This window comes from Ambystoma mexicanum, chromosome 8, assembly GCF_040938575.1.
Source record: "Ambystoma mexicanum isolate Mex_15411 chromosome 8, UKY_AmexF1_1, whole genome shotgun sequence".
Lineage (NCBI taxonomy): Eukaryota > Metazoa > Chordata > Amphibia > Caudata > Ambystomatidae > Ambystoma > Ambystoma mexicanum.
This window is the reverse complement of record NC_090929.1, coordinates 27748189-27774173: the sequence shown is the minus strand read 5'-3', so window position 1 is coordinate 27774173 and position 25985 is coordinate 27748189. Positions and strand designations below refer to the sequence as shown.

The following is a 25985-nucleotide window of genomic DNA, read 5'->3' as shown; positions in this document are numbered from 1 at the left end:
CCTGCCCCACCTCCCTCCTGATGGCTCCATTCTACTTCCCACCTGCCCCACCTCCCTCCTGATCGCTCCATTCTACTTCCCATCTGCTCCACCTCCCTCCTGATGGCTTCATTCTACTTCCCACCTCCCCCACCTCCCTCCTGATGGCTCCATTCTACTTCCCACCTGCACCACCTCCCTCCTGATGGCTCCATTCTACTTCCCACCTGCCCCACCTCCCGCCTGATGGCTCCATTCTACTTCCCACCTTCCCCACCTGCTCCACCTCCCCCCTGATGGCTCCATTCTACTTCCCACCTGCACCACCTCCCTCCTGATGGCTCATTCTACTTCCCACCTGCCCCACCACCCTCCTGATGGCTCCATTCTACTTCCCACCTGCTCCACCTCCCTCCTGATGGCTCCATTCTACTTCCCACCTCCGCCACCTCCCTCCTGATGGCTCCATTCTACTTCCCACCTGCCCCACCTCCCTCCTGATGGCTCCATTCTACTTCCCACCTGCACCACCTCCCTCCTGATGGCTCCATTCTACTTCCCACCTGCACCACCTCCCTCCTGATGGCTCCATTCTACTTCCCACCTCCCCCACCTCCCTCCTGATGGCTCCATTCTACTTCCCACCTGCCCCACTTCCCTCCTGATGGCTCCATTCTACTTCCCACCTGCCCCACCTCCCTCCTGATGGCTCCATTCTACTTCCCACCTGCTCCACCTCCCTCCTGATGGCTCCATTCTACTTCCCACCTCCCCCACCTCCCTCCTGATGGCTCCATTTTACTTCCCACCTGCACCACCTCCCTCCTGATGGCTCCATTCTACTTCCCACCTGCCCCACCTCCCTCCTGATGGCTCCATTCTACTTCCCACCTTCCCCACCTCCCTCCTGATGGCTCCATTCTACTTCCTACCTGCCCCACCTCCCTCCTGATGGCTCCATTCTACTGCCCACCTGCTCCACCTCCCCCCTGATGGCTCCATTCTACTGCCCACCTGCACCACCTCCCTCCTGATGGCTCCATTCTACTGCCCCCTTGCACCACCTCCCTCCTGATGGCTCCATTCTACTTCCCACCTTCTCCACCTGCTGCACCTCCCCCCTGATGGCTCCATTCTACTTCCCACCTGCACCACCTCCGACCTGATGGCTCCATTCTACTTCCCACCTGCCCCACCACCCTCCTGATGGCTCCATTCTACTTCCCACCTCCCCACCTCCCTCCTGATGGCTCCATTCTACTTCCCACCTGCCCCACCTCCCTCCTGATGGCTCCATTCTACTTCCCACCTGCACCACCTCCCTCCTGATGGCTCCATTCTACTTCCCACCTGCACCACCTCCCTCCGGATGGCCCCATTCTACTTCCCACCTGCACCACCTCCCTCCTGATGGCTCCATTCTACTTCCCACCTGCACCACCTCCCTCCTGATGGCTCCATTCTACTTCCCACCTCCCCCACCTCCCTCCTGATGGCTCCATTCTACTTCCCACCTGCAAAACCTCCCTCCTGATGGCTCCATTCTACTTCCCACCTGCTCCACCTCCCTCCTGATGGCTCCATTCTACTTCCCACCTGCCCCACCTCCCTCCTGATGGCTCCATTCTACTTCCCACCTGCTCCACCTCCCTCCTGATGGCTCCATTCTACTTCCCACCTGCAAAACCTCCCTCCTGATGGCTCCATTCTACTTCCCACCTGCTCCACCTCCCTCCTGATGGCTCCATTCTACTTCCCACCTGCCCCACCTCCCTCCTGATGGCTCCATTCTACTTCCCACCTGCTCCACCTCCCTCCTGATGGCTCCATTCTACTTCCCACCTGCCCCACCTCCCTCCTGATGGCTCCATTCTACTTCCCACCTGCCCCACCTCCCTCCTGATGGCTTCATTCTACTTCCCACCTGCCCCACCACCCTCCTGATGGCTCCATTCTACTTCCCACCTCCCCACCTCCCTCCTGATGGCTCCATTCTACTTCCCACCTGCCCCACCTCCCTCCTGATGGCTCCATTCTACTTCCCACCTGCACCACCTCCCTCCTGATGGCTCCATTCTACTTCCCACCTGCACCACCTCCCTCCGGATGGCCCCATTCTACTTCCCACCTGCACCACCTCCCTCCTGATGGCTCCATTCTACTTCCCACCTGCACCACCTCCCTCCTGATGGCTCCATTCTACTTCCCACCTCCCCCACCTCCCTCCTGATGGCTCCATTCTACTTCCCACCTGCAAAACCTCCCTCCTGATGGCTCCATTCTACTTCCCACCTGCTCCACCTCCCTCCTGATGGCTCCATTCTACTTCCCACCTGCCCCACCTCCCTCCTGATGGCTCCATTCTACTTCCCACCTGCTCCACCTCCCTCCTGATGGCTCCATTCTACTTCCCACCTGCAAAACCTCCCTCCTGATGGCTCCATTCTACTTCCCACCTGCTCCACCTCCCTCCTGATGGCTCCATTCTACTTCCCACCTGCCCCACCTCCCTCCTGATGGCTCCATTCTACTTCCCACCTGCTCCACCTCCCTCCTGATGGCTCCATTGTACTTCCCACAAGCCCCACCCTACTCTGGCTGCACTCCACTCATCTCAGCAAATTCTACTGTATATTGTTCCTGGTTCATAATATGTTTTACATTGCTTCTTCTGTATTCTTGTTGTTTCATGTAAAGCGCTTTGGATTAAAGCGCTATATAGAATTTAATACATACTCTTTAGTGGAAAAGTTGGTAAACCAGTCAGGGAATAAAGCAAAAGGTACAGGTGCCTCTCACCAGAGGCAGTTTCAGACTTTTGAGATTGCCCCTCTGCATTTACATGGTTGATCACCTCTGCCCCTCCCCCATAACTGGCACTCTGGGAGATGTCTCATTCTGGCCCAAGCGGAGCACTCACATGGTCCTCGAGGGTGACGTCCTCTCTGGAGACTCCGAGGTTGGCTTTGGCAATGCCTGGCTGAATGATCATCTCCCTCAGGAACTGGGAGTACACGTCCCTTGGGAAGAGATGGGCGGCGAGAAGAATAAGGTTAGGCTAAAGGTAAGGGAGGCATTAATGCAGCTTGTAAAACTCCACATTGAAATATCAAAGAAATAACTATAAGGTAGCAAGCAAGGCATGCACATTACAGTCAAATGTGGCTAGGACTTGCAGTCTCATGCATCACTGCACTCGATTGGGACCAGAGCTATCTCGCCTGTGCTGTTACCCTCCAAGGATGCATTACCCAAGCCTTTCGGGCTCACAGTAACATAGTCTATGATTTTAGTATCTGCGCGACACAAACCAGCCAGGCTTCTGTCTCAGACTACAATGGCCCGTTCACTCACCTTTTCCCATTATAGATGCCGGCTACAATCCCTAGAATGCAAGCATAAAGCAGGACTGTTGAGGTACTCATGCCTTCCATGACATAGGACATATCGAGGGTTTGGTCAAATTTCTCCAATTCTATACTAGTTTTAAAGCTGGTCGGAAGCACATAAATACAGTGTGCTGCGCTTGGGTCCCTTGGCCAGGCTACATCAAGAGGTTAGAGCACATATGCAAATAGTGTGAGCAGCCAATAGCAAATGAACACTGTGGAGCTCATTTTGATCGAATGAACAATTTGGCGGTGGGGGCTGTTACGTTTTGAGAAACACGAAGGCGGCTCCCCGCCACCAGATTTTCATCATTCGGACAGTGGTCTCCATCGCGAAAAGTGAGTAAATGCTGTCTGGCACACGAGCACACCAGGTACAGTTAAACTGTAATTGTACTCGCTGCCTGCCATGCGAGTATGGCAGGCAGCATGTACAATGGATTTCAATTAGGTCTGTCTGCTTTATGTTGGTGCATAAAGCAGGCAGTCCCCATTGGGATCTCCAGCATTTGTGCCTGCATAAAAATCCATGCCAGCGCAAATGCTGCAGCATTTGTATGGCGCAGAGGATGAAAGGAGGGACCCCTCCACTTCCACCAAACACATGTTTGAATATGTGGCATGGTATCAATGGAAGGTGTTAAATCCTTACTCAAGGCTTTTACGTCTTTCATTCACGTCATGCCACATACGAACGTGAGCTCCAATATGCTGAGTCAGGGCACACGGACGCAGTGTGTGGGGCTTGGTGCGCTTGACCAGGCTGCATCAAGAGCTTGGGACATATAGGCAAAACGTAGGACTAACCTGTGGCACATAAACACATTGTGGGGATCTTCAGGCTCATGGGCACAGAGTGTGGAGTCGGCGGCCGAAGGACAGGACGGGTTTGTGGTGTCCTATCTGTTTTCTAGACGGGACCAGCCGCCATGCAGACATTTCTTATGAATAGTGTTTTGTGAAGGTACAAGGGAAGTGATGTGTTTCTGTGAATTGCTTTGCTTGATTAGAAATGGAGACAACAATGCCTGGTTCCGCCACTAAATGAGCGTAGATCAAGGCACACCCTTTGTAAAACTACTCATAGTGAGTTGGCCAGAGTGACTTGGAGAACCTGGCTTTGCAGATGCAGGATGATGAAATGTTTGTTAGTTCTTGTATTTGCTGAATGTCTGTATTTCTTTTTAACCGATGAAATCATTTTTTGTTTGTTTGCAATTGTATGGATTTTGAGAAGTGTAATGTTTATATTTGTATACAAATATATCAATAAGCAGATGGTAAATGTATGATTTATTATGCACTTGATGTGTGAAGTGTCTTCTACTTGGGGAAACTAATAGTGGCTAATAAAATAACTACTACTCTGATGTGGCATGCAGGAGCGGTTCCGAAGTTAGGCCTGGTAGCCATTTAGCTGGTACTATTCTGATAAAAGTGATCACAGAGTCACATCCACAAAGTTTGCAGCACCTTTACCCTGTGTGCTCACTGCATGGGTTATTTTGCCATACGACTATGTGTGCGGGACCTGTCAATTAGGCGTTGAAGTACGCTGAATAGAAGTACTGCCAGGCCACCTCACCACTGACTATGTTAACAGTTCACAAGCATCTGTCAAAAGGAGGCCCGGCTTGGGGGTGGGGGGGCAAAACAATTGGGATGAGTTACCTGACTGATGGATCAGGCATTCGCTGATTTCAAAGTCAGGATGTAAAAAGGGGCTAGCGAAGTGGAATATGGAAGTCGTTCTGAGCAGAAATTGGCTGCATTAATGAGGTAGACTTGGCAAGCGCTGGGTGTGTGGCAGCCTGGGTGGACACACTACTGATAGGATCAGCTCATTAATTCAGAGACCGGTGGGACCAAGATTGGTAAAACCAGGTACAAGGGCAAGGAGTCGCATTGCAGAAAACTAATCTAATCGCTGGGCATACCAGTTATGATGCGGGAGGAACTAACACCAAAGGCCACAAGCTTCTGGTAGTCCTGAGGGAGACATGATCTAGTGGTGGAACAGCTGGGAGTAACAATCTTTTTGGAAAGGAGTTGCCCATTAACTGCAATAAGGGATACAACAATGTGACCCATGAACCTTCTTGGGCCAAACATGACGAATCTGGAGCAAAGCCACCCCCAGTTACAGCTGCAGCTACCTGGGGCATCACCTTATTGGGCACCTGGACACAAAGAGTCTCTGCGGTACATCATGGCTTGATCAATCTTCGGGTTGTTGGGCATTCTGTCGAGGATGGTGGTTTTTGGTTGCCTATTGCCCCCACTCTAGACCAACTCAGAACTTACACCTGCTTCATCCCACCCAACCTTTCCCCTCTTCCCTTTCTGCTCACCCATCTACCCTTTTCCTCTTAGGCTGCACTCATCCTTCACGTCCCTTTTTCTTCTTCCCTCCATCATGCGCCTGGACTTTGCTTCCTTCCCCCATTGTACACTCTTTCTCCTCCCCTTCTCTTGAGGCTTTCAACCACAACTAAGTCTTGTACCTCATTCTCCCCCACCCAGATCCCTCCACAGCCCTGCACCCATCAAACCCAACACCGCCGTTCTCCCAGGTTATCCAGTCTCATCTTTTCCCCTCGCCTACTTCACGTCATCAACTACTCTCCCCCACCTCCTATCACTCTTTTACTTGGCCTCTGGAATGTACAATCCCAGTGCAATGAGTATTCCTACATCACTGATTCACCCCCAACTTTCACTTCTGAATCTCCGCTCATGACTCTCGCCACACTAACTCTGCTAACTTCTCCCATTATTCGTGACCTGCTGGGAAAGTAGGGGGGTGAGGTTCCTTACTAATAAGGCTCTCACCACTGCACCTTCTTCTCTCACTGTTCTGGCTCTCTTCCCTGACCAGAACCTTCTCCTTGAGTTACTTCTTACCAACAACCCCATGTCATGCTGGGAGACTTTAACCTTCTCAAGCCCTCCGCAGTCAGCTCCCCTTGAATTTAGGGCCCTCATATCTACTCCCTCCAGCCCAGCCTCCTCTGATCTCCCAATTGACGCCTCTCCCGCTAATCACTCCTTTTTCACTTTAACATCTCAGTCCCTCCACCATCTACTCTTCTTCTCCGCTCTTCAATGACCAAGTGGGAGTTCAAGCGGGACGCTCTCCCCTGTCTCTTTCCCCTATTCATACCTCTTTCACTGAGAGGCAGCCCTAGGACTGGACAGCATGGGGTGACCAAATACCATATATCTTAACTAAAGGAGAAAGAGTTGTAATGTGGGGGTTGGGGGACTTCAGGAGAAATCCATCTGTCCACAACAAATAAATAATGATGCAAAGTAATAGAAGGGGAAAAGCAAAAAGTTGAAGGGCCCTAAAAAGTGGCTCTAAAATCCCCTAAAATAGGAAGGAGTTCTCTGGTGCCTCATGCTGAACTCTTCGGAAATGAAAGTCATCTTTCTCCTGGCTTCCCATACTATCCCTACCCTCTCTCTTCCTTACTCTCTCCTTCCAACCCAAAATTCGTGCTCCCTCGCCCTAGGTTTGGAAACTTGCAATCCTCTTTGATAGCAACCTCTGATTGCAACAATTCATCACTATCACTGCTTCTGCTGATCGTCTTAACCTTCTGAACATTCGGGAAATTCCCCCATTTCCTACTCAACACTTGTGCACATCAAACTAGACTACTGCATATGCGGTTTCTAGGCTGTGCCCCTTAAAGACCTAAACATGGGAGGCTGCATACCAAAAGCTGCCTCCCGTAGGTATGTCTACAGTCGTCCTGGCCCAGAGGGGGCAGGGGTGTGAACCACACAGCAGAGGGGAGGTTCCCCCACCACCCTTGAAAGGGACCTGGAGAGGGCCATGCACAGAAGCCATACATGACAGGTGCAACCTTTTCTGTCTGAAATCTGTAAGGGTCGGTCTTTTGTGCCTGGCCTTCAGACCCTGAACCAACTACTGCTCATGCCTACTCCTTGGCCTCCCCCTCTACTCCTCCCCTACTATGCTTTGCTACCCACACTCTTACAGTCTACCCAGGGTCTCCCTCACTTACACCTACCAACACCATGTGGGCTGGCTCTCCATGCACAACTGCTCTCTTTTCAAGTTCCTTCTCCTAGTCTACAAAGCGATCAGTGGTGCTCCTCCTCAGCACATGTCTGATGGTATCTCTGTCTACTGTGAAGGCATCATGAAGCAAGACACAGACAACAGATTTAAAGTTCAAACAGAAATAATGTATTAACTCAAATGTCAGGGTGGTAGAAGGCCTAACTTGCCCTATGCTAAGGTGGGATTACCTGAACAGAAATGAGGAAAGTGAATCAAAGAGTTCAACTTAAAAGTCTGTCTGTGTCCGCAACCTACCATGAGTAGGGTTGTCAATAATGAAAGACATGGTGATCAACACAAAGGTCTGAGCTTCTTCCAGCTCTTAGCTTCCTTCTCAGCTCCCATTCCCCAAGTTCAAGAAAGTTCCACAAAAGTCTCAAGATTACCTCTTTTAAGTTCAAGAAGGTTTCATAAATCCCTGGAGTTCCCTTCCCCAAGTGCCAAACTACATAGGTAAAAAGGAAAAGGGGTCTTGAGGCGCTGTCCTCAAGACACCGTTTGCAGTTCATCAAGCCTCAGGATTCCATTCCCCAAGACTTCAACGTAGCAATTAATATTTGTTTCAAACTCTAAAAGTTCAACACAACTCAGGCCAACTTGACCCTTCTTCTGATTTGCATTACAAGCTCACTACCAGTGCTCCTTCTTGTTATATTTCAGTGTCTTTGGCTTTCACAATTCAGGGCTCCCTGCTCTAGGCGTAGTTGTCAGATCACATTGTTCAGCCACCACAGGTCACGCAACCAGGAACCCTTGGTTCTTCAGCCACCACAGGTCACGCAACCAGGAACCCCAGGCTCTTCAGCCCACACAGGTCACGCAACCAGGAACACCAGGCTCTTCAGCCCACACAGGTCACGCAACCAGGAACCCCAGGCTCTTCAGCCCACACAGGTCACGCAACCAGGAACCCCAGGCTCTTCAGCCCACACAGGTCACGCAACCAGGAACCCCTGGCTCTTCAGCCCACAGAGGTCACGCAACCAGGAACCCCAGGCTCTTCAGCCCACACAGGTCACGCAACCAGGAACCCTTGGTTCTTCAGCCCACACAGGTCACGCAACCAGGAACCCCAGGCTCTTCAGCCCACACAGGTCACGCAACCAGGAACCCCTGGCTCTTCAGCCCACCACAGGTCACGCAACCAGGAACCCTTGGTTCTTCAGCCACCACAGGTCACGCAACCAGGAACCCCAGGCTCTTCAGCCCACACAGGTCATGCAACCAGGAACCCCTGGCTCTTCAGCCCACACAGGTCACGCAACCAGGAACCCCAGGCTCTTCAGCCCACACAGGTCACGCAACCAGGAACCCTTGGTTCTTCAGCCCGCACAGGTCACGCAACCAGGAACCCCAGGCTCTTCAGCCCACACAGGTCACGCAACCAGGAACCCCTGGCTCTTCAGCCCGCACAGGTCACGCAACCAGGAACCCCTGGCTCTTCAGCCCACACAGGTCACGCAACCAGGAACCCCAGGCTCTTCAGCCCACACAGGTCACGCAACCAGGAACCCCAGGCTCTTCAGCCCACACAGGTCACGCAACCAGGAACCCCTGGCTCTTCAGCCCACACAGGTCACACAACCAGGAACCCTTGGTTCTTCAGCCCACACAGGTCATGCAACCAGGAACCCTTGGTTCTTCAGCCCACACAGGTCACACAACCAGGAACCCTTGGTTCTTCAGCCACCACAGGTTCTTCTGCATTTGCCCCTGTGTCCCAATTGACCTTTACTTTGTTTCTCTTTGTCGGCCTCTTGGCTTTATGCAAAGGTGCACACTTTCATGGTGTCTCCATGTTAGCCTCTTGGATTTGCCAATATATGTCACACACTTCTTGTTAATCTTTAATCTTGCTGCACTGTATTTGTTCATAAAAGTCCCCTTTGAGGTGGTTTTCTGTATTCTCCACCTTTTTGTCACACGCTTTCACATTGGTGCACTTTTCCGTGGGTTGCTTCCACCTTTTGTTTTCCTCAATTAATTGATTGGCCGTGAAGTTTCATTCAATTCAATATTCAATGTGTGTAATTTTGTTTCATTTCAAAATTTCATTCAGTACAGTTTTCAAGATGCATAATTTAACTCTTTTCGAGTTCTCATTCAGTTTGGAATTCAATATGCATTAACTCTTCCTCGAGTTTTCATCAATTCAATACTGGGCATACAGTACTTAGAAATCACTCATAACCCCTAGGAGCGCCCCCGGCTTTCAGTGACACCTTTTCCACTCACCGGCACTCGGCGTTCGTCTTCTGGCTGCTACGTGACTTCGGTTCTGCTTTACAAGCGAGCGGGCCGATCTCTGTGATCTCTGCTAGCACTCTGGGTGCCTCCCACTTCTGTTCTGCTTCGCAGGAGAGCGGGCTGGTCTCCAAGAGCCCTACTCACTTCCCGGGAACTTCAGAGCACAAGCCAACACTTTTGCAATCAGTCTCCACAGACGCGGACAGCGTCCCAGCTCTCTCCTTCTTTGCTCGCAGCTCTGGCTGCGGTCGTTGGGCAACAGAGGCTTTTCCACCAGTGGCAGCCTGTCAGGTCGACTTGCCTTGGGCTCCACAGGTTGTCTGGGGCATAGGCCAGCGTCATGGGTTCCTCTCAGGTCCTACCACGGCTGTATCATCACGACGCAGCTTCTCTGCTGGTCTCTCCCATACAGGCCTCGCTGCTGCTCCTCTTCCTGTTCTCTGTCTCTCTCTTTATGCACCTGCAACCACTTGACAGGTTGCAGCTGTGGATCCTCAATTAGGCTTGCCTGACCATGACTAAAGGGACATGCCTGACTTTCATAGTACTCTGCAGGCATCTTCCTTGTCCCAGTACCAGAGTGGTGAAATGAAGGTTTGGTGTTAATTTCTCTCAGACTCCCCTTCCTCATCCCAGTACTGTCAGAAGTCAAATGTGGGAAAATGGGGAAAGAGGCTTTGCAGCAGCCCATAAAGGTCGGGGGAGGGGTTGGTTTGTCGTCAATAGGGAAAGGGGGATACCATGTCTCGCCTGTAGGCACCCCGCTCCAAAATACCCAAGGATGCTCCACACAGGTGATCCTCCCTCGCTTCTGTACCCCCAGGGTCAGGATCCAAAAGCAATGGCCTTTCCCTGGCCACCTGAGAAGAGGATCCAGGGGGAGAGAGCATACCCCCAGGTTTCTCACACTACTCGCCCTCTAATACGCTCCGCTCCTCCTCTACACTCAACCTCACTATCCCATGCCTGCCCTCATGCTTCCTCTCGTTTGGGCTTTTTTCCTTATTCGCCCCATCCATTTGAACCCGCTGCCCATTACAATCAAAGTTAGTCCAACAGTGGCTCTCTTCAAAGCTTGTCTTAAACCTAGCTTACTAGCCAGAGAAAGTTCCCACTACCCTCTATACCTGACCAGCACCCTGCTCCCTCCAGTGCCGCAGAATAATGTAATTTAGTATTTTTTCACAGTGTGGTTTAGTTTTAAGCACTTGCCACCTAGGGTAATGTTACTTTTGTAAATGACTGGTTCCTTATATTTATGTTTTGTTTTGCCCTTGGTCTATATCCTACTTTGTCAACACCCTCATAAACCGCCTCACCACTTGTTCTCACCTTATTGCGACTGTATAGGCATCCTTAAAGGGAATGCCTTCCCCATCTGTAAATGTGTTATTTTCATTCATTTCTGATCAAAGTTGACATCCCTCGTCTTTAGATAAATACAAGTACACCTTTCGGACCTCAGTGTAGATATTTCATGCCCAGCATTCATTGGGGCATTGGAGCCCTTGAGCCGCCACAAGGGGTGTAAACCCCTGAGGCCAGGTGGCGGTCCATCACATAAGCGATGACACAGACTTAAGAGAACAAAGAAGGCGAATGGGTCATTGCGTTCTCTTTCATACTCTCACTCTTCTCTCCCTCACTCCCTCCCTCGCTTGTCTAGAGTGTATTCCGGTATTCAACCCAGCTGCTCCCACCCTCTCTCCTCTCCACACAGGAAGGTGACATGGCACACTGAGCCTCCTGGACAGGAAGGTGGTAGCATTTCTGATGCAAAGGTAAAGCCACGCCCCAAAGTCTGAGCTGAAAAGAGAAGACTGTGAAGTGGTCATATTGCCTCACTCACCTCTGTTTCTTCAGCACAGAATCCCATAGCGCCTGTTCCAGCGGTAGGTAGTTCAATAGAATCTATTAGTGGAAAGAAAAGGGTCAACTAGTACCGGGTGAAGATGAACTGAGTGAGTCACAGACAACAAGCAGCAGTATATTCAACAAAAACCAAGCATGCATGGTCTGTTGGACCAGAGCCCATGAAAGGAAGCTGCCTACTGGACCTCCTTTCCTCGCTCCCTCTCTCTCTCTCTCTTTCTCTCTCTCTCTCTCTCTCTCTCTCTCTCTCTCCATCTCTCTCCATCTCTCTCTCTTGCTCATCAAACAAAGGTTAACAACCTCATTCTTCAAGCACTCACTCTAGTTCACTGGCTTACATCATCAGACACAACTCATTCTGGCTGATACCAGAGGTTACCGGCTTACATCATCATACAAAGGATGACAGCCTCAGCTCCTACCGACACCCTCCGTCACTGGCTTACATCATCATACACAGAATGATACCCATTGGCCGCTAGCTGACACCCTATGTTCCTGGTCGGTCTGCATCATCAGACACAGGATGACCTCCACAGGCAGACACCCATAGACACTGGCTGACACCCTATGTCAGTGGCCTACATCATCAGACACACGCTGACACCCTAGAAACCGACTGTCATCCTAGGTCACTGGCTTACATCATCAAACACAGGATGACACCCACGGGCACAGGTTGACACCCACAGGCACTGGCTGACACCCTATGTCAGTGGTTTACATCAGACACAGGCTGACACCCACAGGCACTGGCTAACACCCTATGTCTGTGGCCTCCATCATCAGACACAGGATGACATCCACAGGCACAGACTGACACCCTATGTCAGTGGCCTACATCATCAGACACAGGCTGACACCTTCAGACACTGACTGTCATCCTAGGTCACTGTCTCACATCAGACACAGGCTGACACCCACTGAGACTGGTTGACAGCATACATCACTGGCCTACTTCATCAGACACAGGGAGACACCCCAGACACTGACTGACAACATAGGTCACTGGATACATTATCAGACATAGGCTGACACCCACAGGCACTGGCTGACACCCTATGTCAGTGGTTTACTTCCTCAGACACAGGCTGACACCCACAGGCACTGGCTTTCACCCATGTCGGAGGCCTACATCATCAGACACACGCTGACACCCTCAGACGCTGACTGTCATCCTAAATCACTAGTTTACATCATCAGACACAGGATGACATCCACAGGCACAGGCTGACACACTATGTCAGTGGTCTACACCATCATACACAGGCCGACACCCACAGGCACTGGCTGACACCCACAGGCACTGGCTTACTTCATCAGACACAGGGATACACTCTATGGGATAGAGACACAGGCTGAACCCCACAGACACTGGTTGACACCATACATCACTAGCTGACACCCAGAGGCACTGACTGACACCGTAGGTCACTGGATACATTATCAGACACAGGCTGACATCCACAGACACTGGTTGACACCATACATCACTAGCTGACACCCAGAGGCACTGACTGACACCGTAGGTCACTGTATACATTATCAGACACAGGCTGACATCCACAGACACTGGTTGACACCATACATCACTAGCTGACACCCAGAGGCACTGACTGACACCGTAGGTCACTGGATACATTATCAGACACAGGCTGACATCCACAGACACTGGTTGACACCATACATCACTAGCTGACACCCAGAGGCACTGACTGACACTGTAGGTCACTGGATACATTATCAGACACAGGCTGACATCCACAGACACTGGTTGACACCATACATCACTAGCTGACACCCAGAGGCACTGACTGACACCGTAGGTCACTGGATACATTATCAGACACAGGCTGACATCCACAGACACTGGCTGACCCCATACATCACTGGCTTACTTCATCAGACACATGGAGACATCCACAGACACTGTTTGACACCCCACATCACTGGCTTACTTCATCAGACACAGGGAGACACCCCCAGACACTGTCAGACATCTTAGGTCACTGGCTTACATCATCAGATCCAGGCCAACATCCCCAGACAGTACACCCCCCTGCCTCTTGCTGAATCACCATCATTTTCAACCTTGAGAGACCTACCCTGTAACCACCTCTATTGCAGAGACAACATCACAAAGAGGAAACAGACTGCAGCATAAAGAGAAAACAGACTGCACGCACCTTCCAGCAAAGGCAGCGCAGACCTCCTTCAAAGGGAATTCCTGTGGGGCAGAAAGAAGCAGAGAGCGGGATCAATAACAGCGCAGCATGGTGCCCCACAAAGGTTTGAAACCAACAAAGCTACCGTCCAGGGCTGGGAGAAGCGGGTTGCACAAGGTAAAAACAGCTTGACAATTATTCAGTGAACACAATAAAGATTGCCCACGCTAACAGCTCAGGAAGTCTTCATTCTATTAAAGACAAGGAGGCAAGCATTATGCTTTTCTTTCTTGAATACTGCCATAATAGCATTTAAAAAAACATGACTTTTTAAACTTTAGCATTTGTGCTTTTCTGTCACAACAAAGAAATAGCCAAACTGAGGTTTTAAAAGTCCAACTATAGTGTCCATTTCTTCAAGATGACCATAAAACTAAAACTCCCAAGAAACCTATGGGGTGTTGTAGTCCTGACCCTAACTCCTGCTCCAATCAGCTCATAGGTCAGTCTATAAGAACCTTGCTCCCCAGGTCCTTTCCTCTTTCTTTTGCGATCCAACTCTCCGGTAACAAACTCAACAGTCTTATGAACAATCAACTAAGGATCTTCAATCTAACTGTGCCCAGTGTCCATGAACTATAACTGCTTGGAATTCTTGGGCGAATATAACTTGACTCCGCTCTGATGACTCAGTGCTCGTGATCAGGCTGCTTTCTGGTCGTCTCCTAGGGGAAAACGGAGAACCAATCATGAGGGTGGGTATCACGACAAGTTGAACATCTTAAATAAATCTCACATCAGTTCAACAGTTGTCTACACTTCGGGTGGGATATAATGCTTGCCTCCTTGTCTTTAATAGAATGAAGACTTCCTGAGCTGTTAGCGTGGGTAATCTTTATTCTATGACAAGACAGGAGGCTCGCATTATGCTTATTCAATGCTCGCCACCACCCTATTAGGTATATCGGATACAGGTTTAAAATAAAATGGCCCTCATTACGACCCAGGCGGTAAGTTACCACCTGGGCCGTTACTTTACCACCATGGCGTAAACTATGTTTACGCCATGGTGGTTGGCGGACTTACCGCCCCATTCCGACCTTGGCGGGGCGGTAAGTCCCCAATCCCCATTTACCCTTCCCCATTCCCATTTTTGCCCCACAGGGCATAATGGGAGTGGGGAAGGCGTTAATTACGCCACCGTAAATTACGGTGGCGTAATTAACTCCATGGTCCCTTAGCGCCATGGATTTTAACACCTGCTAAAAGCAGGTGTTAATTCCGCCATGGCGCTAAGGGACCTCGTACTCAGGCGGTAAGGGTCGGCGCTGTTTACGGCGCCGTAAACCCCTTACCGCCTGAGTTGTAATGAGGGCCAATGTCTTAAAGGTCGATTCAGATGACCAATCTGCTGCTTTCATTATATCTTGGAGTGGCACTCCGGCAGAGAAAGCTCTAGAAGCCATTGCGCGTCTCGCAGAATGTGCACCAAACTGTGATAAGTCAATTCCTGCCCACTGCATGACCTCGCGCACCCATCTAGCTATTGCCGCTGTCGCAACTGCCTGATAAGGCTTCCTAGGCGCTATTAGCAGCTGTGTAACACCTAGCGGTCTGTAATGCTCTGTGGCGGTCTCGTAATCTTTGATACATTGCGCCACACATAACTTTTTGTTTCCAGTAAAATAGGGGTATGACATAACAATCTGATTTTGTTTGCTTGGTTATTGTAAAGGCTACTCCTTCGGGATAGAATATTTTCCTATCTATTTCTAATGCCTTAACGTCCGATACTCTTCGGCATGCTGTAAGACACAATAACATTGCAAGCTTGCATGACAGCTGGGATCGGGATAGACTACCGTTCTCTGGCCATTCCAGGAAAAGTCAGAAGACCTCTTTAACATCCCACAGGGTTGTGTATTTCGGTTCTGGAGGCTTTTTCAACTTCATACCTCTCAGGAGTCGCAGCACCGTGGGGTGTTCGCCAATGGCGTTACCCTCTACCTGATCATGCCCTGCTGATATCGCGGACCGTAATACTCTTATTGTTCTAAAGGCGTTGCCTTCCTGAAATCTCATTGCTAAGAAGTTCAGCAATTGCACTACAGGGGCAGAAACGGGATCCACACTCTGTTCTGCACACCAGTGCACCCAACCGTTCCATGCGGCATTATAGCTCTTAATGGTGGAAGGTGCCCATGAATCTCTGATGCAGTCTGCAGCAACTTGCGAAATGCCAGGCAACTCCCATTTTCTCCTGAAACCCTGCAGGCCATCAGTCGTAGAGTGCCCGCTAAGATCAGCGGATGTGCTCTCCCGGTCGGGTCGAGTAGAAGGTCCGGCTGGTGCGGAACTATCCTCGGAAAATCCGTAGAAAGTTCCATCACTACTGGAAACCACGGCTGAGATTTCCAGATAGGGAGCACCACTATTAGGTCTGCTTGCTCTCTGCGAACCTTCGCTAGAGTCCTCGTGATCATAAGAAACGGAGGGAAGGCATAATGAAGCGCTCCTTTCCATGATTGGAGAAACGCGTCTGTGCCAGCTGCACCTGGGTCTATCCTCCAACTGAAATATGTATGTGTCTGAGCGTTCAGTCTGGACGCAAACAGATCTATGTGTACTGGACCCCAAAGGTCTGTTAACGTTCTGAACACCCTGGGGTGCAGTCTCCAATCGCTGGAATCCACCGGATATCGTGAGTTCCAGTCCGCTACTTCGTTCAGATTCCCTGGTAGGTATTGTGCTGTAACTGTTATCTGATTCTGCAGGCAATAATGCCAGAAATCTTTTGCTAACTCTGCTAGCATCCGGGATCTCGTGCCTCCCAGTTTGTTTATGTAACGCACTGCTGAGATGTTGTCCATCTTCAGCAGCACGCAGCATTGTACTTTGTCTTTCACAAAGGCACGTACTGCGAACGATCCTGCTAGTAGTTCGAGACAGGTTATGTGTAGTTGTAACTCTTGTTCTGACCATTTTCCTCCTGTATCTACGTTTTCGCATCTCGCCCCCCATCCGGATCTGCTTGCGTCTGATTCTATAATGATGTCTGGAATGTCTCCGAAAATTGCTCTGCCATTCCAGGCTTCCATGTTGAGAAGCCACCACTGAAGCTCCGAAAGCGCTTCTTGATCCAGGGTTATCAGCTGGTGATAACCGAGCCCTGTAGATGCTTTATTTTGAGCCTCTGTAACGCTCGATAATGTAGTGGGGCCGGAAAAATTGCTTGAATCGAGGCTGCTAGGAGGCCTACTACTCTCGCCAGAGCTCGAAGAGAGATCATCTCCTTTGCTATCAGTACTCTGATCTCTTTCTTTATCGCTCTTACTTTGTGGTGCGGAAGCTCGAGTGTAGCTTTGATTGTGTCTATATTGAACCCTAGGAACTCTATATTTTGCACAGGTACCAGCTGGGATTTGTCCAAGTTCACTAAGAAGCCCAGAGATGACAAGAGCGTGAATATCCATTGCACGTTCTTGGATAGCGTGGTTTTGTCTGTCCCTAGGACTAGAATGTCGTCCAGGTAGACGATAATGCGAATTCCTCTTTCCCAAATAGCCGCTGCTACGGGCCTCATGATTTTGGTGAAGGCCCAAGGCACTGATGCTAGGCGGAACGGGAGACATGTGAACCGCCAGACTTCCCCGCACCAGCGGAACCGTAGATATCTCCGATGCTTCTGGGCTATCGGAATCGTGAGGTAAGCGTCTTTGAGATCTAATCTTGCTAACCAGTCTCCTGTTCGGAGGAGGTCTCGAAATAAATGGATGCCCTCCATCTTGAAATGATTGTAAACAACCCATTCGTTCAAACTTTTTAAATTTATCACCGGACGTATTTTGTCCACTCGGTGAACAAGAAACATATTGCTGAGGAATCCTGGTCCTCCCTGCGTATCTTTTTCTATTGCATTCTTGTCTACAAGGCTGAGCAATTCTCTGTGTAACAATGCTTCTTCTCCCCGGGACACCTGGATGGGACGGGGTTCTGAGCTCTGTATGGGATTCTGTATGAAATCTAGCTGCAATCCCGCTACTGCCTGTAATACCCATGCATCGCGCGATAACGCCTGCCATGCGCTCAGAAATTGAAGGGTTCTCCCTCCTACTTTCACGCTTATTACACTCATCTCCTGAGGCATTGGGTTGTCTGTAGGAGCCTCTTCCTCTACGATCTCTGGGGAACCTGGCTCTGGACGGGAAGAAGGTGTCCTGTTGCTTCCCTTCCCAGTATTTGGCATGCGGCCCTTGGGGTCTACGGGAATAATTGAAGCGACCGGACATACGACCCATGTAACGTCCGGTCCCGGAAAAACTCGTCCAGGGAAGATCTTCTTGATTGCGCTTTGCACCCTTTCCAGCGCTGAATACGTGCCTACAAATTGCGACATTTCCTTTGCAAAGGCTTCGCCAAACAATAGACCTCTGGCTCCTTCACCAGCCTCATACGAGGCCAAGCCACTTAGTTTATTATCAATTTTCAGAAGAACGCCTCTCCTACGTTCCGAGGACATAGCGCAGTTAGCGTTGCCCATGAGACGGACAGCCCTTTGCGCCCAGTTAGCCAGAGCCGAAGCGTCTACTGGTGTTCCCGTGTCCTTGGCTTTTTCCGCCAGGTCCATTATTTTTGCTAAGGGACCTGCAATGTCAAGAAGCTTATCTTGGCATCCTCGCCAGGCCCGGTCGATTCCTTTTCGGATATCTCGCACTGTTTTCGTCACAAAAGTTACCATTTTGGAGTCAAGCTCCGGTGTCTCCGCCAGTTTGAATGGCAACTCTGGTCTAGGGCATTCTGACCGCATCCTGGACCTTACCTCCCTGTCCAGAGGTTTCCTAATATGCTGCGCCATATAGGCTGCTACTCTGGGCGACGGGACCCAATCTGAAGATTTTGGGTGTCTGATCGCTTCTGGGTCAAACATATCGGTGGTACTGTCTATCTCCTCTGCATGTTGCGCGGAGTCAACGTCGTCTCCGCCTTCGTCATCTGGCATATAGCCTTCATCATAGTCCCCTGGATTGTTCACCCCTGGGGTAGGGGGTCTGTCCTGGCTTTGCTTTTTCTTTTCCAGGAAGGCTCTTTTCAGGCTAGCGACAGGGTCGTCTGGTCTTTGGGGAGCAGCATCCTCCCTATCAAGATTGCTCGGGGGGTCAAAATATGTTTAGTTTTCCGAGCTGCTTTCCGCCCCTTATGTTCAATCCCTTCAGAGGGATGTCTAGCTGACAGCTGATCAACTGATTCTTCTGCTTTCCTCTTATTGGCAAGCGGAGCTTGCTGTTCTTGAATCATGGCTTCTAGTACTTCAAGCCTCTGCGCAATAGGCTGCACACCTTGCGATACCGCTTTTGATAATGAATCCCCCAATACCATCTTAAAACTCTGTGAGAGATCAGCGTCCTGTTGGTACGGGCTTTCTCCCCACTCTTCCTCAGACCACTCCGGAGAGGTGGAAGGTGTAGCACCGGGGCTGTTGGATTGTGCCATCTCTAGTGTTGGTAATACCAACTTCTGGGCTGTCAGCAGGGAACAAATGCAGCTAGGCCACTGTTCCACAGAAATATGTGTATTGCGGGGTTGTGCACAGCTGCTTCAACAAAGCATAAAAAGAAGTATCAGAACTTCTTGCTATAGCTGTCCCCGAAATAGCGCTCCGGTGAAATACAAGTTTTTTTTAGGTTTTTTTTACTAATAGCCGGTATTGGGTCGTTGTTTCCTCACTGCTCGCTGCGAACGCAATGAAATCACTTGCGCGCGAGCGAGGAAAGGCCCCCAGGGAATGCCGGGAGACTGTTCTTCCTCCCGCTTCCCCTGGGTCCTACCGCCCGACTTATTCGTTGGCGCGGCTTCGTCACTCGAGGAGCGGGGTCGGGTGCCTGAGGCGAGCGCGTTCGCTCGCGGCGCCGGCCCCGCCTCCTCAGAACATGAACAATGCAACGCCGCGGAACAACGACGAGTGGAATAATATTCAGTACGTCAGAGCGACACGGATTACCTCTATATTTTCTTCAATTATAAATATTACATTATATATACACTTTAATGTCAATGAAGGACACACTTATATATATAAACGTTCTATATACGCTGCGCTGGGGATTATGAACATACGGACACAATTATTCTAAAGAGAGATAACGTGAGGTACTTATCTTTGGCAGAAAAAAAGAAAGCGGAAAGGACCTGGGGAGCAAGGTTCTTATAGACTGACCTATGAGCTGATTGGAGCAGGAGTTAGGGTCAGGACTACAACACCCCATAGGTTTCATGGGAGTTTTAGTTTTATGGTCATCTTGAAGAAATGGACACTATAGTTGGACTTTTAAAACCTCAGTTTGGCTATTTCTTTGTTGTGACAGAAAAGCACAAATGCTAAAGTTTAAAAAGTCATGTTTTTTTAAATGCTATTATGGCAGTATTAAAGAAAGAAAAGCATAATGCGAGCCTCCTGTCTTGTCATAGTATTCTACTGATATAACTGTATATTCAAACACTGGCAGCAAGAGCAACAAAATAAGGGAGATGGTGTGGTTGTGGGGCATGGTGAATGGCATGTGTGCCATCAGTGAAATGTGGGTGGGGTGAATGGGTGAGGTGCTTGGATGTGGTCCTGTGCAAGCAAGGTCAGTGAAACACTTGTGTGACGCGGCTACAGGATGTGATCATTAATACATGGGTTTGGTTGTGGGCCTAGTCATGTGTGGCCAAAGAAATGACTGCGCTCATGGGGAGGGGCTTGATGAATCAAACATGAGTATAGCGGAGGGGAGGGGCACAGTCAATTAAATGTGGGTGTGATCATGGGTGTGGTCTTGGGCAGGGGAATGGTCAATGATATATGGGTTGAGTACTGGTTATGGGTGTGGTCAGTTAAACCTGGTTGTGGCCAAGGGCTTGGTCAATGCATCGTGGGTGTGGTTTTAGGTGGAGCAGCCAAATAAACATGGGTGTGGCCGTGGTAAGGGGCGTGGTCAATTAAACATGGGTGTGCTCATGGACATCAGGTGGGCAATGAACACACAGGTTTGGCCATCAGTAGCAGTGTGGCCATTGAAATATGGGTGCGGTCATGGTCCTGACAAATGAATGTGGTCCTTGGCAGAGGCATGGCCAATGAAACATGGGTGTGGTCAAGGGCATGATTAATGTATCATGGGTGGGGCAGCCAATGCAACGAAACAGACATGGTCAATGAAGTATGGGGTGGACATGGATTTGGCACGGTCAATGAAACATGGGAGCAGTCACAGGAAGGGGCACAGTTAATGAAACAATGGGCGGTCATAAGATTCAAATTCCATTTTTAACAATCTTATTTATAGGAAGGAAGGAAGGAAGGAAGGAAGGAAGGAAGGAAGGAAGGAAGGAAGGAAGGAAGGAAGGAAGGAAGGAAGGAAGGAAGGAAGGAAGGGTTGTTGAAGGTCTACAGGGATGGGGAAAAGGAAACAACAAGACAGGATGGCCCCACCAGCCAGTCTAAGTAGATCATGTCAAGGACAGGAAAACATAAAAGTGGGGTGGGGCAAGACTTGCCTCTTACTTTCTGTGAAAGTGCCCAAGTCTTCTGGGGGAACAATTATAAGAACAATAACGAAGTGCCCTTGAGCTTTAGTGGTGATTTCCGTACAGTATATGGATTGCCTGAAAACCTATAGGGTCTAGGGTATCTAGCTACAACTCAAAAAGGGGCAGCTAAACAAAACAGTGCCATAACAAAACTACACAGAGCTCAGGTCTCGGGAGGATAGCTCAGCGGCAACATGCTCGCCTTGGAAGCAAGATGACGCGGAGCAACACAGGTTCGATCCCCGGGTCCACGCCTGGAAACCTCTGGGTATTAAGCGTGTTATAAATAACCTATCCAAGTGCAAAGCTTGTAGCCTTCTCCGGGAACTAATGCGCATGTCTCAGTGTTCCTGGTGCACAGAATCCTGCTCTTTGAAGTGGCTTCTTAGGGCTCCTTTCCAGAGTCAGATATGGTTATCCTCTGACTGGTGATCGTTGTCCTCGGCTCCTGAAGCTTGTTCCAACAAATGCCTACCAGCAGGAATACTGTTGCCTTGGAGGTTACCCAAGCTTATTAACAGCAGGAATTTCTCAGCCACCTGCTGGTGTCCTTGTCTGACTGAAGTAGAGCCTCTGTCTCCTTCTCTCTCACCCACTTATTCCTGCGGGGCTCGGGGTTATAGCTCCTTCAGGCTATCAACAACTATTCTCTTGAGCGGTCTCCGGCCTGGTCCAGGATCTGAGCTACAGACCCAAGCAGGCTCCCTGCCAGCTTCCCTTTTTGTTCTGAGCTAAGTCAGGGGCTGAGTCATCTCTCACAACAAGCTATGACTTCTTGACTTCTCTCACAATCCTCCATTACCTGCGCCACAACTATGACCAGTGTTTCAACATGCTCATGGCCCGTTTCTCCCCCTAAAGCACCTAAAACCGTGCATGAGCTATCAGTCAATTGCGACGAATCCCCGGATGACGTCACTTCTTCCCTAGAGGGAGGCCCTTCACATGAGGCAAGGAGGTGAGGAGCTCAGCGGGTGGATCGCATGAGGAGGGAAACCCCACATGGGATTAGTGACAACCTGGGAAGAACATGGTATCCCCACAACCCACCTTAGCCTAGCCCACCTTCCTCACCAACCCATGCCAGTATAATTCCCGTTGTTCCCATGTGTTTCTCTTATACTTCCAGTATAGGAAGTACTGGGACGAGGAAGAGCAAACTCTATCCAAATCGGAGTCCCCAACATAATACCAAGATAAAGAAGGGCTCTAGCAATTCCTGGGAGACTGACCCATTTAGTACTAGGACAAGGAAGAGTAGCGACTACCCAAACAGAGCTCCCCTTCCAAATACCAAGAGGAGGATGGACTCTGTTAGTTCTTGGGAGACTGATCTATTTGGTACTGTGATAAGGAAGAGGTGCAGAGTACTAAGGAGTACCCAGCAGAACCAAAGTGAGCAGTCTAGTCAATATGGACTTGATGTGAACAGAGGATAGCACACGGGCAACACACTGGTCTTGGAAAGCAAGACCACACAGAGCAACAGAGGTTCGAATCCTGGATCCACACTTAGAAACCAAATTCAGGTATGGTATTAGGCGCGTTATAAAAAAACAATTAAAAAAATAAATGTGTGCATAAAAAGTGAGCAAGGACTTAGACTAATGTCGAGCCCTACCTGGAGGAACCAGGAGTCCAGAGAAGGAAGCACTGGAGAGAAGGCAGACTGGGATGCCACGAAGGTGTCTCATTACCATAAGGAGAGTCCGGTGTGGAAGGACTGCTCCACGAAGGAGGAAGAAGCAGCGCCTGGTGCCCCGTTGGGACGGCAAACGTGCAGAGCAGGAAGCACGATTGCCGGAAGGGAATTTCCCTCGCGGAGCTATCGCAAGCAACAGGGAACCGCTGACGGGCAAGGAATCACAGGTGGGCCAGAAGCATCACAGAAGCCCAAAGATCACTATGGACCATAAATACAGGTATGCAATTGTGAGGGGAGGTGAAACGGGCCCAAGGCAATGATGCAGAAGATGGAAACCTGGAGGGAAACAAGAGTTACAGGTCTGGGACCCCAACCTTGAGCGTATAAGAAGTTGTGAAAGAATCCAAGTTAATCATCATAATCTCAGTACCTGGCAGGCTAGTAAACCAGGTGAACTGAAAGTGGAAAGAAGACGTGCAAGTCTGGGACCCACACCCATAAAGGCGATCAAGGCCTCCAAGTTAATCATCACAGTCTCAGTACCTGGCAGGCTAGTAAACTAGGTGAACTGAACGTGGAAAGAAGACGTGCAAGTCTGGGACCCACACCCAAAAAGGCGATCAAGGCCTCCAAGTTAATCATCACAGTCTCAGTACCTGGCAGGCTAGTAGACCAGGTAGACTGAACGTGAAAAGAAGACGTGCAAGTCTGGGATCCACACCCATAAAGGCGATCAAGGCCTCCAAGTTAATCATCACAGTCTCAGCACCTGGCAGACTAGTACACCAGCTAGACTGAACGTGGAAAGAAGTAAGAATCTGGGACCCACACCCATAAAAGCGATCAAGGCCTCCAGAATAATCATTATAGTCAAAGTACCTGGCAGTAAACGCACACATCAAACTAAATTTATGGGGATGCCCAATATCACGATTGGTCCTACGGGCAGTTTACTATGAAACAATATAAATTGGGCCAATCGGGAAGAGGGGTGTCCTCTTTCGTGAAAATCGCCTCTTTAACAAATACCGACCAATACTTCAATTAGTTCAACCAAATAAAATCAGATTTATTGTGTCATACACATTTTATAAACATAAAAAACAAAATACATTTTATAAAGGAAAAATCTTTTTAGTTTTTTCAATTTTACATATCCGTATTGTGTGTTCAAAAGAAAAATCAATATATTCTGAATACACAATTTCCAAAACAAGGCTCACCTATCACACTACACTACCATTCATTCTCACTCATTCCACATTCCATTCCTACTATCTCTCTTCTCGATCTAACCCTATATGTTTAGATATGACCTCTAAGTTGTTATAACTCTACTGGGTTCAGATCTCTTGCTCAGTAAACCCATCTGTGTAGAGATGACTCTCACAGATTCCAAAAGTCTACACATGTTTCGGCTGTTCTAAAAACCGCTGTTTAGGGTCTTCTCAGTGTAGCAACCTTCTTCAGGACAAATCGACAGCAGATGTTCTGTGTGCTGTCTATTCTGGTAGGGTAAGCCCAGATCTCTGCACTTATTACTCGGCGCAGATGATTCAGATGTTGGCATCAATCCATTTTGTTCAATGGGTCCTTGTTCCCCAACGAAACCACAACTTGGGACGATGTGCCTGTGTTCTTGGCACGGTCCTCTTTTCCACACGTTTACAAATGGTGTTTACAATTCAGCCAAATGCAACTCAATTAGATCCGATTGCATGGTTTCAGGTAATTATTTTTCACAGTGCCATCCGGTTTCCTCACGGCTGACACGGTAAACGCACACATAAAACATCTTTGTTGATCCTTATAAAAATAGTACCAGGCAGGACAGTATACCAGGTGGATTGTGCATGCGAGCCTGAGACCCGCACGCATTGCAGTATCCTCATCAATCCTAATAGTCACAGTGCTTGACAGTGAAGGGAGTCAGGTTGACTCAGCCCAAGAGCAAAACAAAAGAAAGGAAGCATTATACTTGACAGAGTTTTGAGAGCATTGTAATAGTAACACCTGACCAAATGAAAAGAGCAGGATGGTGGTGAAACAAAGACTGAGAGCAGGGGAAGGAAGGCGTACCCCCTGTGAACATTCTGCAACAGCCAAGAGAAGGAAGCCATTCTCTTGGCATCCTAAGAAACCTGGGAAAGACCTGGGGAAGGATAACATTCCCCAGGAGATGTGAACATTGTGAAGAGAAGAGACTTTGTTTATTTGCGCCTTGGTGAGGAGTCAGACCAAGGAGCCTTTTGAGACTTTGTTTATTTGCGCCTTGGTGCAGAGTCAGACCAAGGAGCCTTTTGAGACTTTGTTTATTTGCGCCATGGAGAGGAGTCAGACCAAGGAGCCTTTTGAGACTTTGTTTATTTGCGCCTTGGGGAGGAGTCAGACCAAGGAGCCTTTTGAGACTTTATTTGCGCCTTGGTGAGGAGTCAGACCAAGGAGCCTTTTGAGACTTTGTTTATTTGCACCTTGGTGAGGAGTCAGACCAAGGAGCCTTTTGAGACTTTGTTTATTTGCGCCTTGGTGCGGAGTCAGACCAAGGAGCCTTTTGAGACTTTGGGCCTCATTACACGGATGGCGGTGAACCATGGCGCTATTAGCGCCATGGTTCATGCCGGTAAAATATCGGCACCGCCTTGGTGGAAAGGGGAATTACCGCCCTATTCCAAGGTTGGCGGGGCGGTAATTCCCCCTTCCACCATTGCCCTTCCCCATTCCCATTTTTGCCCCATAGGGCTCTATGGGAATGGGGAAGGCGCTAATTACGGTACCGCACATTGCGGTACCGTAATTAGCTCCCTGGTCCCTTTGCGGGTTGGTTTTTAACGCCTGCAAAAAGAAGGCGTTAAATTCCCCAACCCGCAAAGGGACCTCGTAGTAAGGCGGTAAGGATTTACCAGTATCGGTAAAATACCGGTACCGGCAAACCCTTACCGCCATCCGTGTAATGAGGCCCTTTGTTTATTTGCGCCTTGGTGAGGAGTCAGACCAAGGAGCCTTTTGAGACTTTGTTTTGATGCTCT

At 49.5% G+C, this 25985-nt stretch overlaps 1 protein-coding gene across 2 annotated transcripts in view; it reads right to left on the bottom strand.

The window, feature by feature from the left end:
* Positions 1-25985, bottom strand: part of TBC1D13 (TBC1 domain family member 13) — a 391422-nt gene that overhangs the window by 222249 nt on the left and 143188 nt on the right. For both annotated transcript variants that reach the window (XM_069609188.1, XM_069609189.1), the window contains exons 3-5: positions 13767-13807; positions 11558-11619; positions 2900-2999 (exon numbers count right to left, since the gene is read on the bottom strand). In XM_069609188.1, the coding sequence (XP_069465289.1) occupies positions 2900-2999; positions 11558-11619; positions 13767-13807 (203 nt within the window). The remainder of the gene's footprint in view (positions 1-2899; positions 3000-11557; positions 11620-13766; positions 13808-25985) is intronic.